We start from the raw sequence: 14,917 nt of genomic DNA on the forward strand, positions 1-14,917 counted from the left end.
TAACTAACTGACTAACCGTGAACTTAATCTTTACGTTTACTTTTAATTTACATTTCAGTAAACATCATTGAATTTATTTTTATAAATTTTAAGTGAGTATATTTATGTAGAGATTTGATTTACGTTCAAGCGGTGGTGGCATTTTTGTATTAACACAGAGTGTAATGATGTAGTTTTGCTTATACAAGGCAACCGAACATGTGATCACGTGACGGGAGAATACTCTTGTCGCCCTGGCTACCGAGGGGTCACTTGCCAGAATCCTTGCGCCATTGGCACCTACGGCAAGAACTGCTCCAAGAAATGTTCTTGCAAGAATGGAGCAGATTGTCATCATGTTACAGGTAACACCTAGTTTGCGTCTCTCTTTACACTTAAAATATATGTGCGGTACCACAGAGAAGTAAGATACAGTAGAAACTTGGTTATGGGACGACCATGTGCTTTCAGCTCTAGTATGTTGTCCGTAAATATACTACTTGTGTGTTCTTCAGTAAGGAAGAATCCGAACGGCAATAACTGTTCCTAGTCACGGCAGGGCATAAAATAACATGTTAACTGGGCGACACAAATGTCGCCCAGTGCTGGGATTTTGTCGCCCAGTGACTATGGGTGGTGCCAGCAATTTTTTTTTAATAATTCAAATTTTAAACGTATTGGAATTTAAAAAATCACATTATGGAAATATTTTAGAGTATTGAGCTATGATTTTGGCCTAAGAGGTTGTGAAGGGAGCCTTGGCCTGTTACAACCTTCTAGAATACGTAATTAAGTGAGATTAAATGGACTATTTACAAGCAAATATAATCGAAAAAATTCATTAAAAGATACATAGAAATGTGTAATTTTCACTAAAATTTATGCAAAAATTTCCGGGGGGGGGCTAGGACCCCCCTTTTTTGATGGGAGGTATTCCAGACCCCCCGGTAAGTCCGGCACCACTGTCGCCCAGTGGAAATCCCTTAAAATATGCTCTGAGTCACGGGGTCTTCCTCCACTAGCTGGTGGGGGGGGGGGGGGCGTTGTTGTACCTTTTCCAAGACACCACATAAGTATTTTTTTTTTTTATTGTTACTATAGGCACTAGACTAGACCTACATCGTGTAGTCAGAAATTTTCAAGTGTGGAAACGCTCACTGTTTTCAAAGAAAAATACTGGTCGATTACCAATATATAGGTTCTTTGGAAAAAATTGAGTGGGAATGCCGTTCCTTCCCACTACACCACTGGTAGAGTTTCGTGGCAAAATCAGTCACCCAATGAGATCAATTCACCGTATCCTTTTTGGGTACTTTTCCACTATTATCTTCTTAAGACATTTTGTTATTACATTATTACAATGTGTTATGTTATGTTATTATGTTGTGTATTAGTTAAGATTTTTCTCATAAACCTACTGCAAACTTTTTTCAAATTTGGCAGGGTTTTTGTTTTTACACAAGCATTGATTTCAACACCCTACCAACACCTAGCAAGATAATTTGCTGGGGTTAAAACAGTTTGGTGCACGCTAAAATGTCACTTTGACACTGGTACCGTTGATTTCCAAACAAACAATATATTTTACAGGACAATGCCAGTGTCTACAAGGGTGGATGGGCCCTACATGTGCTCAGCCCTGTCCTGAAGGAACCTACGGCATTAACTGCACTCAACATTGCAAGTGTCTCAACGGTGGTCGATGTCGGCTCAATGACGGAGTCTGTAGATGTCCTCCAGGCTGGATCGGAACACAATGTAGTGAAAGTATGTGTCTTAAAACATTTCTAAAACCTTTACTAAAAATATAAACTCCATCTTAGTTATCTTAATCATCTCTAATAATTGAACTGATCACCACTATAATATCATTCCTTGTTTTAAGTTGAAGTTAATTTTGGTAAAGATATGTTCTTGTTATTTGAGGTTTTATTAAAGTTATTTGGCATTTACCATTTCAATTAAAGTTTTCACAACGTTTCAAGATTTGGAATTTGATTATATATTCATATTTTTTACCATGATCTTTTATTTTTTTACATGCTGAAAAATATATTAGTGAAATTCCCACAAACAAGTAATGCAGCAAAAAGTGAATAGTTATATTGTAAGAATATGTGGAATCAAAAGTACGGGTTGTCTGTGTCAGCATATCCTTTGTGGCTATTTTTTTTGTCTGCAAAATGGAAAGAATTATTTTCCTCTTTGTTTCAGTTTGTCCAGAAGGCTACTATGGTGATCATTGTATGTCTCCATGTGAATGCCCAAATGAGAATTTCATCTGCCATGCTTCCAATGGCTGTGTCTGCAAACATGGATTTGCAGGTATATAGTCATATTATGTATAAACCCTACAAAGTGATTTTTTTCACATCCACTCTAGTATGGTAATTTTTTCTCTAATCCCACCAAACCATCCCTCGTTTTGCCCTTTGCTTTTTGACATAGGCTTAGTAGTGTTGTTGCTAATTATTATTAAATGGATAATCTCATCATCAAGAAGGATTAAAAAATACTTAGGAGACTATCAACTGGAATTTAAGGTCCATATTCACAACTAAATGGTTCTTTAAAGGGTTCATAACCTTTCACAGTTTTCACGTTAATAAACAATACATCTGCTCTGTTGCACTTTACAACCGTGAACAGCTGTAAAATATTCAGTAACTTGAGGCAAATGTGCATTTAGATAAAAATGTGTTTTGTTACAGGTGATAGCTGTGTTGCAAGAGATCGTATATTCATAGCTCCAGCTCCCGACCGAGGAATGGGCAGCTTTGTATTGGCAATCCTGATAGTTATAATCCTAATAGGAGTAATTGCAGCCATGTACTTCTACCACAAGCACAGAGTTGCCAACCTCAAGACAGAAATTGCAAGAGTTCACTACATAGCTGATCCTAACGGCTCTGCTATGGATCAAAACCATTTTGACAACCCTGTCTACTCTTATCAGAAACCAGAAGATAGCTCCAGCCTCCTAAACAACAGAACTATTCGAAACAACTTGGGATCACACAAAGCCAGCAACCTTGAACGTCAGAAGTTTGGACCAGGATTTCAAGATGATGACGATGACAGTTGTAAAGGTAAAAGTTCACCACATTAATCTCATACTATTATACAGAGTGACAATTAAGTCTTAGGACAACTTTATTAACTTTAAAACATAAAAGAGAAATCACAACCAAATTTGGCATATCGGTATTAGTAAGCTACTTTTTTGTGTACAAGGTAATCGGATGTCATCAATGAGGGACGGCCCATAGGGAGTAAGTTGAAAATCTTAAAGGTAAGCAGCATAGGTTTATATGTACATCAAATTAAAGGTCTTGTTAAACGCAAAACAATGCCGTAAACCAGACCTCAAATGGACAACCAAGTCAAAAATGGTAGCCGTTTGCTCACAGTAATCGAAAGACACCCTACTGATAAAGTGTTACATTAAGATTTAAAACATTGTATTTTTAAAAGCGCTATGGAGTTTTTATTATGTAAATCAATCCTGTACTGTTTGTTTTAGGAGCTTATGGGTTCGATGCTGTGGCGAAAAACAAAGACGCTGATCTGAACAACCCCAATGTGTACACTGATATTGATATTGACAAGGATCACCTGTATTGTGAAATACAGAGTAAAGGAGGTGGTAAGTTTCAAAATTGTAAATTCAAAATGATTTATAGGAGGGTTACTTTTGTTAAGCTATTATAGTTACACTAAGAGGCGGTTCACGAGCTTGGGTCTATCGTAGTCCGAGCCCAGATTCCGGAAATGACCAGTATTTGCACCACGGCTTAAAAAATCGGGTTCACGAGCTCGAAACTTTAAAAGCCGCGGACCAAACTGATAGATTAGGTACTAATAAAATTGATTTAAAAAATCACAACACTAAGTTTTAACAAGCATAAAATAAATGTTTACATAAATAACATTACAAGCTAACTACAGAATATTATTTTCAACATTTTACTGCTTAATGTTTTGAAAGAGTGTAAGAATAATGGAAAGAATGTTCTTAGATTACAACCACGATTAAGCTCAGCTAATACATACCATTTTTGTATCTAAATAGTCAGTATCTCTAAATACATTTTAGTTTTATACATGTAGATCTTCCAATTGTACAATTTAAATAGGTTTAGTTAAAATTAGCCTATCCAAAAAACTGTCCCAATTTATCAGGTATTTATGAAAAATACCCATTCATCCACTTATAAAATACCCGGGGATTTTATGTAATGCCTACTGTATCTAAACTGAATTACAATGGTGCAAACAGAACAATCTAATTCGTTAATGACTTCTATTATCTGATTTCATACAAACGTGGCTTGTTGTGTTTATCAGGGCCGGATCTAGACAATTTTTGAGTGGGGGCAAACTAAAATTTGCCGCCCCTCCCCCACTTCACCCACAACAAAAAATCCCTCACAAATTAAACAAAAATGGAGGGTAAAGTGGAATAGGTAGATATAACGAATTCCTTGACATAACGAATTTTTTTAAATCCCCTAGAACTCTCCATAAGACACAATGTATATTTTACCTCTACATAACGAACAAACTATAACAACGACCTTGATTTAACGAATTTTTCGTGATTTCGGCTAAAATAAGACACCTCAATATAACAAATTTATCATTGTCAGAACATCTACATTGCGAATTTAACCTCTGCATAACAAATTGTCTACGTCTTTCCCTCGATATAACAAATCCCCCACCCAATTATTGTTTTGGGAAAATCTGTTTCTTTATCAAATGAAATGGAAAGGTCACGTCATCGCTTTCGCTAACATTCGTCTGCTCCGTTTTACATCTTTGTCTGCTGTCTCTGCGCGCGCTATGTTGCAATTGAGAACTGATTTCATTCACTGAGGACTGATGACGACGTAATGTTTAGTAAGCTGTGATTGGGCGATATGGGATAACTATGGTGAATTGTACAATTTTTTTGATAAAGAAAAACCTAAGAAAGAATATAAAAACAAAACCAAAGAAAAAGAATAACAACATCGTTTTTTTAACATTCCTTTTACGAGTATTTTTACTATCCTTAAGTTGGCTATGATTATACACTTTTATAATGACTTATCTAATAATTTATTGTTTTCAATACGATTTGTTTCAACTAGCATTAGCAACACCAATGCTATAGTTAATGATTATTATTGACATTCCTCTGTTGTGATAAATCAGTACTGTACTGTAAGTAGCCTACCGGCCTATCGCGGGCAGTAGCTTACAAAACTTTCTCCTGTTTTGTTTTGTTCTTTACATAATTTATGACTACGCAATACAGTACAGTGTTTGGCTAGGTTTTAGGAGGGTTAGAACAAGCTGTGATTTTCAACTTATATCTTTTAATCTGTACCAAGGTCAATGCCATTGTCATGATTGCGCAATATTCAAGATCCCTCCCCTTTATTATGCCGGATAATTTAGGTTCTACTGTACAATGTAAACACTGTACTGTAAAGTATTGTAGCCCATGCTACTTTAATTGTACTGTATTTTAATGAGGTCAAGTCCCGACCTATATTGATCGACGCTGGTTCTGAACCTCGACTTATCGAAATTCCTGCAAACCTAACCTCTATATAACGAACCACGGCAGTGAGGCAGGGCGGCATGGCGCCTTGACAGGGATGGCGATCAGCTGAAATTATAAACAAACTTTTCTGTGCTGCTAACTATGCTATTAGGGCTCTCAGTGTTTTCTACTCAATTTATATTGATTTCTATTGTAAAATTATTGTTTGTTTATTACGTTATGCAGTTTTGAAATTACTTAATTGACGTTCCTTATGACGTTCGGCTCATTAAAAACTTTTTACAAACTGTATTAAACAAATTTATTGCAACCAGAAATTTGCCGCCCCTCAACCCTGCCGCCCGGGGCAACCGCCCCCTCTGCCCCCCCCTTGTTCCGGCCCTGGTGTTTATCAATCAATAAACTTTGATAGATTATTATAGGTGAGCTTTGAGACAAAAAAATATGCGAGTAATAATCATTTTGGTGTTTGGAAGTGCGTTGGTCAGGAGCAGTGGCTTCATATGTGTTTCCAGGCTGTTGTTGCCAATCTCTCAACAAACATTCCCTGCGAATCCCTGCCATTAGGCTCCGCTTAGATTCGCGCTCAACCAAAAATAAGCCCGGCTTTCACATCATCACGCTCTGTCTCGTGAACCCATTTTTTGGCCGTCGCTTATACAGGGTGTCCCGTAAGTAAACAGCTAAACTCCGGGAAATGGTTCTATCGGTCAAAATAAAGAGAAAATCAAGAATAAAATTGTTCCCAAAATCGCTTCGTTAACCAGATATCCGTCATTTTGTATATTTTATAAAAACATTTTTATTTTTGAAATTTCTCAATCAAAACTTGGTATATAGGTTAAGGTAGAAAATAACAATGTTAGAAAAAAAATACATCTTGATTCAACTTAAAATTTCAAAATGGCGGCCATTTTAATTTTTTAAACCTAAATTACTTAAATAAGGCTAATTTTATGAAAAAATGTCAAGAACACTTTTATTTAGCATTTTTAATTCCCTATCAAACGATAACAAGTTCAAAAATATTGAATAAGAAATACCTGAAATATTACGATTTTTAGTTGTAAAATGAGGAAGAATAAGGCAGAAGCTAGTCAGGTTTGCCCCATTTTACAACTAAAAATCGTAATATTTAAGCTTTCATATACAACAAATCAAAAACCACCAACTAAAACCAAATAAACAGTTGATTTGTTATTATAAATGTTTTATGTTCAGGTTGTATATATTTATGTCCGAATGATCCGATGTAAAAATGATCCGATTTTGATGCAATTTTGTATAAACGTGTAAACCTACATTTATTCGAACGAATTTGCAAACCAGCATGATCGGACCATGGGAATGGGGTTTTATGGGGTAAAAATTGGGTTTTCTCATTTTTGACCCTAAAAACATCAAATTTAGCAATTTCCAAACCATTTTGTAGAGCTTAAAAAAATATAATTTAGTATATTGAAGCGTTACTATGCGCCTAATGGTTACGGAGGAAAAAAAATGTAAATTTAAAATTCCCATGTTATTCTTATGGATAAGTAAACTGTTGTTGTTTGCTTGTTTATGAGCATATTTTGATTATATTTGGAAAATGCATTTATTTCTTACTAAACTATTACATTTTACAATAAAAGATTTTTTTACCCTCCCTGTTGCAGCAAACGTAGTGTATTCGTTAAATTAATGCTATTTAAATGGCATTAATTAATAGTAATAGCATTAAGGAGACATTTTAGTGTAAATCCAATTAAGCAAATGGAAATTCGCTTAGTCTGCAGGTATGCTGTGGCGGGGGTATTTTCATTGGCCTGCTCCAAGTTTCAGCCCACCATACAACACAGCAATGCCTTAACCAGTATTAAATAGTGAGCTAAATGTTATAACATTGTAAAATTACCATACTCAATTTTACATGCTGATTCATTTATTTTCTTGTGTTCCCAGTAGTTATTCCAAGTGATGTTTTCAGATGTATATGATACCCTAAAGTACGACCGACCCACATCATCAATGCATCCTCACTACCACCAGATGTCTAACGGAGTCGTCAAGGACCCAGGACCTAAACCCAACCTTGACCCTAATCTCCCGGAGTAGATACCTCAAAGGTGGAACTATCGATCTCGTAACGTTCACCCTATGTTGTGATATAATAACAACGAACTTGCTGTTGTTACAAGATGCAGTGATAATCATACTGAGAACTGTTCAGCTTATGAATTTAGCATTTTATAAATAGTGTTAACATAGTAATAGAAATTTTTACAATTTTCCAATATATGTACTATACTTTCTAATATAAATAAAGACAATCATTTTTATAAAATTTATGATATTGAATACTTTGATAGAAAACATTTGCATGAATTTGTCATCCGAATGAAAGTTTAAATAGTCTGATTACAGTTTTACTATATTATAAATGTATTGATATATTGAATGTGCAATGAATAAATAATGCAATCTACTCTTGTCAATTTAAGTATCTTTCAACTTTAATTGTAGATAGGAGTAGGTAATTTTTATTCTACAGTTATCCTCAGAAACTGTGAAGTCACTTTCAAATATTTTAATTACACATTTTTAATACGACTGAATAACATTTATTAATTTGTAGTTACCTGAATAAAGTCTATTAAAGTGTAAATTTGATCAATAAGTGCTAGTTTTTTTTTCTTTTTTTACAATACATCCATTGTATTGAAACTAAACAAATTTATATCATGTTTATTGTATGACTATTAACAATACCAAAGAACAAATTTAAAAACAGTTTTAAGCTGAAATGCTTACACAAATTTGATACATAAAATTTAGAACATATTTCTTTACTGCACATATCATGATAGGTATATTATAATATTTAGGCTATGAAATGTAATTTATTTGTTTCAGGCACAATTTTAAATAGAGTATATATAATTCAATCTAGTTGAAAAGCATAAAATTATTTCTATTTATGGAAACAATTATTAATGTTGGGCCTAGTCGTAGGTTCATCAATTTTCAATACAGAAACATATCATCAATGTTTGTTTTTTAATAACTGGTAAATCTTTTAACTGAATTTTTAAATACTGCAATGGCTGTATTTCTGCAATTTTTAAATTTCAGTCTACTTAAAAAAATAATTGTGATGTGTAAACTTTACTGTCTAACACACAATAACATTATTAGTTCTTTCCTATGAAAATTTAATATTTTGTAGTGTACCGTTTTAATTTTAAGATAATACTTTTTAACTTACAATAAACACTAAACAAGATTATTAATTTCCTAAAAATAATAAAAAAAACATTCATTTTGTAAAGCTAATTAACAGCCCAATTGTACAAATTCTAAATTTCAAACAAGAATTCTAAAATCAACAAAACCCATAAATAAAAAACAATATAGGACATATTTATAGCAATGGCATTGGGTTGAAATGGTGGAGTTTTTATTGTCCTATTAGTAGTTTGCCCTGTTATTGGTGTCATAAGAAATAAGATCACCAGGTCACAAGGTAGGGGCGATGTGATGTCATCAAAATCGGTATAGTACCAATTCTCAATCTGAGAACCAAGAACCAGAAGCATTGAAAATCTACTCATTTAAAAAATTAACATTAATCCTTGTTTTCTTAAAATTTTTCTTGAAATACATATTTCAGATTTAACGAAAATTTTTCCTCTTTGCTGTTAGGATCCATTATTAATACTGATCCAAAGTTTCAATACTAAATGTGATAAGACTAGTTTAAGAGAAATATTTTGTATTTGTGTGATATTTTAAAGGGTAAGTCCGCAGCAAAAATGCATTTTGGAATGTATATTACTGTTAATATTATTTTCAAATTTTATATATATATATTTTTTGTTTGTTTATAATTAAGTTTAGTTTTAAATTATTGTATTTTTAATCCAACATCTTCCAAGTCTTTTGACATTAAATGGTTTAAAAATTTCAACATGCAGACTGTAGTTATATCGTTGTTATTAGCATGAACTTATTAACATTCAGCATGATGAAATCTTTTATCTAAATCTTAATTTTAATGACGTTTTAAAATAGTTCTTTATATCATTTTAATGGATAAAATCTATGTTTTAATTTGGTTCTTATATGTCCTGTTTTAAAAAGATGAATTTGTTATTCAATATTGATGCATGCAGTTTTTCCTTGTTTTTTAGAAACTTTACTTTTGAATTGTAGGCCTAGTCTAAGTCTAAGTCTGACTTTCCACAAAAACACTGCTTTGTAAAGCAGTTGATGGTTGCAATATATTTTTACTGGACACTAACGGTGATACAATTATATACTATTTGTATGATAGTGCTCACAATGTAAATATAAGGACTAAAATAAAAATGAAGTGGAAAAATGTGATTTGGTGTTTTGCTTATCCTAATATTAATGTTGAAAGCAACAGTTTTTTCAAATATAATTAATGACAGTAATTTTAATGAAAAAAAATCCTAATATTCAGAATTAGGAAAGCTTTATTTGATTTTTTACAATACCGGTATATAAAAAAACTTGCTGCCCCCTTTTTTGGTTGGGGGATCGTTGGAAATATCCTCGGAGAAAATCTGTTACTGAGTAAAACAATACAATAATAGAAGTTAGTAAAATAATAAGCACTGTAGTCTAATGCAACTGAAGTGTTTTTGATACAGAAACATTAGAAGGGGGGAGGGGGAGTTGTAAATTGGATACACTTTTCAAAATTATCCCTTGGTTTTAAAGCAAAGACTAGTAACTGTGAAAGATTTCAAGTCTTTACCTTTTAGTCCAGTCATTGAGTTGTGGAAGTTCGGCAAAATTGTTTCAAAAGGGTTTTCAACGGATTTCAATACTTTTATACCTCCACACAACACAACAAAAAAATTCTACCGAAATCTGACTTGGGGAAGTACCTGATATTAGGGTATTTAAATTAAAATAATAATTACTCCAAAAAAAATTGTTAAAATCATTATTGCTAGATATAGAGTGTAGTATATCATTTTTAATGTTTACAAGGGTGGGGAAACTAAATATGCAACTTAAAATGTGATTTGACCTCATTTGATGCCACAAAATGGCCGCCAAAATACGATGCATGGAGAAAAACTAAAATAAAACTTACCTTTAGATATAGGGTGTAGTATATCGAATTCAATGTTTACATGGGTGGCAAAACAAAAATGCTGCTTAAAATGTTATTGTATCTAATATAAGGTCATAAGATTTAAGTCACTAAAATATGCTCCATAAAGTAAAAAAAAAGAAAAAAAATTACCTTTAGACATAAGTTGTAGTATGTCGAGTTTATCTTTTACTAAGGCCGGTAAACTAAATATGCAAGTTAATATAAGATTTTACATCATGAGACGGTGGCGTTAGATGGGATACTGGAGATCATGGATTATTTTTTACATAGGATATAATAATGGCATTTTAAAATATTAATAAATTGAATTTAATGAACACGCGTTTGAAAAGGGAAAAGGGAACTTGATCCTTAAATTCCTTCCTTTCTCGTTCTGGAAAACAAATAGCCCTGGCTGGGGACTTTAACATACATCTGGAACAACAGTCTAGGGAGGAAAATGTATTCTCCAATCTGCTCCGTACCTATGGACTTTACATTACAAGCCGAAAACCCACCAGAAATACTGCCTGCCTTGATACCATAGCAACAAATCTGAACACTTGGGAATACAGAACGTCTGTCGTTGACCCTACTGTAGCTGATCACTCTGCAGTGATTATGCAGATAAAACCAAGCGAAGACCCTGACCTAGTCAGTGGGCAACCTAAAGTCCCATGGCAGGCCAGCTACATTGTTTCCAAACAGATAGTCAGAGATGAGCTCCTGCCTGTTCTGAGGTATGAACTGAGGAAAGTTGATTTGGTAAATGAAACAAGTAGGCCTAACTCAGAACGAACTGCCTTTTGATAGCTTTATCAGTATTTTTAACTATAAATTCAATTCTATCTTTCCTACAACAATAAAAAAAAAAAGTCAAATAGGCCTTGTAATGCCAGGCGTGGATGTGCGCAGCAGGTTAAACCTTGGTATTCACCTTACCTACGTCATCTTAAAAACCTCGTTAAGATTATCAATGACCATGTCAAATCCACCGAGTCACCGATTGAGAGAAATAAATTATTTGCCCTATATCTTAAAACAAATAGGCTGTACAGAAATAAAGTTTCAGAGGCCAAAAAGGCTTTCAATGTAAAAGTCATAGAGCAGTCTTCGAATAAATGCAACGCTGCCTGGAGTATCGTTAACCAGCATCGACCAAAAAGGCCTAAAGTTGGCTGTTCTGCCAGCCCTGATGACTTCAACGGCTTCTTCCTTGATTCCGTGGATGAAATAGTGGCCAGCCTACCCTCCGTCAACTTTAACCCTCTGAACAAAGTACTGGGACCAGGTCTTCGAAACTGGCGTGAAGTAACCCCAAAAGAGATCTGTCAGATTGTTAAGAACTTAAAGAACTCTAAAAGCCCTATGGGGTCTCATGTAATGTTCTAAAATCTGTAATCAGTGATATTGCCTCTCCTTTGTCATCGGCTATAAACAGCTGTCTCAGGGATGGTATTTTCCCGGATTCCCTCAAGATAGCGCGGACAGTTCCAGTCTATAAAAAAGGTGATACCGAAGAAATTAAAAACTATAGGCCTATATCTGTGCTACCAGTTTTGTCTAAGGTAATAGAGACTACGATCAAGAACCAACTATGCAGCTACTTTGAGTCGAACAACTTACTGAATGAAGCTCAACATGGTTTTGGTAGAGGGCGTTCCACAACAACTGCTGTTTTATCCTTGGCTTCCAGAATAACCGACACCTTTGAATCTGGAAACTCACTGGCTCTCACCCTCTGTGATTTGAGTCGTGCGTTTGATTGCGTGCCACACGACATTCTGCTTAGCAAGCTAAAATCTTATGGGGTTGAAGGCACCACGCTACAAAGAATCTCCAGTTATTTAACTAATAGGAGGCAAATTGTATCCCTGGAGGGAGCGAATTTGGCCAGTAAAGAAATCTCCTACGGTGTTCCCCAGGGCTCTGTCCTAGGGCCTCTCCTTTTCCTTATATTAACTAATGACCTAGGAATAGACGGACAGGCATTACTATTTGCTGATGACACAACATTAGTGACGGAAGGTAGATGTATTGAACGGGTTAAGAGGGAAGCAAGTACATTGCTGGAGAGAACAATGGAGTGGTTCGCTTCAAATAAGTTAAAATTAAATGAGGAGAAGACCCAACTCCTGATCTGCACTCTTGGGAGACAAATTGCTGCTGAAGAGAATCAACCAGTAAAGTTGCTTGGTTTCTGGCTTGACCAGAAATTAAACTGGGATCACCATATAGCCCAGATCTGCACCAAATTGTCTCGAGTGATCTTCCTCCTCAGAAAGCTACGTCATGTGGTCACTGAGCAGTACCTTGTTACTGTTTACTTCTCGTTGCTCCACAGCCATATTTTGTATGGTATACTCCTTTGGGGTCACGCTCCCGCATGCAGTAGATTGTTGATACTCCAAAAGGAGGCGTTGAGAGTGATAACCTCTACTGAAATAACAGGCAATGATTTTACTCATAGGCCTATCTTTCAACGTCTCGGCATCCTGATTGTTTATGGACAATATGTCCTCAATTGTCTGATACACGTACGCCAGAACATCTCTATGTATGGAAGAAGACAAGATATACATCAGCATAACACCAGGAACGCTAGAAACCTCGACACCCCTCAATGCAGACTGTCCAAATCCCTAAATAGCTTCCCAGTGACCGCAATTAAACTCTACAATAGTCTGCCTGAAGAAGTCAGAAGTATGGATGTGGCTGGGTTTAAAACCTCAGTGAAGGAAAAACTTCAAAATAGGCCTATTTACACATTCAAAGAATTAGATGACGTGCCACTTTTCTAACTCGCCGCCATCTCAGTTCACTTTTTAAATTTAATTTGACGCAGTCCATCCGGAATCCCGGTCAGAGACGAAGCCTTCAAGTATTCAAGTATTACCTTACAAGGCATGTGATTCCTTTACACTGACGACATGCCAAGCTGCATTTAAGACCATTTTACATGCAGGAACAGGTGAGTGGTGGTAGGGTGCGTAAAAACCTCAAATTTGGCTAAGAATTAACTTTAGACAAATGTTAAGGGAAATATAAATTCAAACATGCCAAAAACGCGTTTTAACTTACTCCAGTGCAACCAAAACCATTAAAACAGGAAAAAAAGGTAAAGTTTCAAGTTCAAACCTGAATTTGGGGATGAAGGAGTGGAAGATGGAGAAAAATGTTTAGAAACAAAGTTGTAGATCATTAATAAGTGCGCTTCGTTTTTTGATAACGGAGCTACAGTTGAGCCATAGGACATTTAAAGAAAGAAATATGAGGTACAAATACCAAAATTTGGAAAATCAAGTGTCATTCTAAGAGTAGTGGTGGAAATGGAGAAAAATGTTAAATTAAGTTTGAGCTCATTTAAAATAAATAGTCTCTTCGTGTTTCGATCAGACCGCTGGTTGAGCCGTGACAGTAAGTTATTTGCCAAAAGAATTGTATCATGTATGTTTTAGTTTTTAAGATGTTGAAATTTCACCTGTTTTACCAGCTGTGCTGGGGAGGAAAATGTATTGTGACGAATAAAGGAAAAAAACCCAAAATCCAAAATGTTTTACGATCCGCCATTTTAATTTTCTTTTGGGGGGGCTGAAATACGAAACTGTCACTTTAGGGAATTTCCCTGGAGATTTGGGACCGAGACCCGTCATCGTGCTAAATCTCAACTCCCTAGCCCGTCTAGGACAAGGACAAGAATGTTAGTGTAATATTTATAGATTCCAAAAAAGCATACGACAGCATAAGCTTGTGGAAAAGTTTAAAAAAGCATGGTTTGCCAGCCAAATTAATTAAACTAACAGAAATGTGTATGAAAGACTCAAAATGACACAATTGCATAGTATTGCTAGCTCCTCCCTCAAACCCCTCCCAAACACCCTAGTTGTGATAATATGTCTGGGAAGTTTTTGGAGTAATACTGGACTCATCACTTTACTTGGGACCATACCTTTATGACTGAGGCAAGTGGTCTTTTATCCTTTTATGGCATGCAGACCTACAGCATGGTTTTATTATGGTGGGCTTAACACGAGGGCTACAACAGCCTAGACTCCTGTACTGGTTGTACGTATCTGTAGTCCGACTGTTCCGTGACGGTTCGGTTGTATGGTGGCCCAAGGAGTCTGCTGCTTTGGTAAAATGTTTGTCTACAGCCATTACCATAAGAAATTTGGGGTTTTCAGGGACTCTTAGGAACCCTTGTGATATTTATCATGTGATATAGGGATGATTAAAGTGAAAAATATATGTTAACTATCAAGTTTGTCATT

At 35.1% G+C, this 14,917-nt stretch overlaps 1 protein-coding gene across 4 annotated transcripts in view; it reads left to right on the top strand.

The window, feature by feature from the left end:
* LOC128997953 (protein draper-like) overlaps positions 1-9,901 on the top strand; it is a 59,148-nt gene extending 49,247 nt beyond the window's left edge. For 2 of the 4 annotated variants that reach the window (XM_054423811.1, XM_054423813.1), the window contains 6 exons: positions 174-344; positions 1,570-1,746; positions 2,194-2,304; positions 2,691-3,068; positions 3,503-3,625; positions 7,503-9,901. In XM_054423811.1, coding sequence (XP_054279786.1) covers positions 174-344; positions 1,570-1,746; positions 2,194-2,304; positions 2,691-3,068; positions 3,503-3,625; positions 7,503-7,630 — 1,088 coding nt within the window. In that variant the 3' untranslated portion in view covers positions 7,631-9,901. The remainder of the gene's footprint in view (positions 1-173; positions 345-1,569; positions 1,747-2,193; positions 2,305-2,690; positions 3,069-3,502; positions 3,626-7,502) is intronic. The other 2 variants (XM_054423812.1, XM_054423814.1) reach the window with 1 other exon arrangement.
* Positions 9,902-14,917: the final 5,016 nt, after the last annotated feature.

Source organism: Macrosteles quadrilineatus, unplaced genomic scaffold (genome assembly GCF_028750875.1).
Source record: "Macrosteles quadrilineatus isolate MER2022 unplaced genomic scaffold, UCM_ALF_1.0 Scaffold_7__1_contigs__length_78375512, whole genome shotgun sequence".
NCBI lineage: Eukaryota > Metazoa > Arthropoda > Insecta > Hemiptera > Cicadellidae > Macrosteles > Macrosteles quadrilineatus.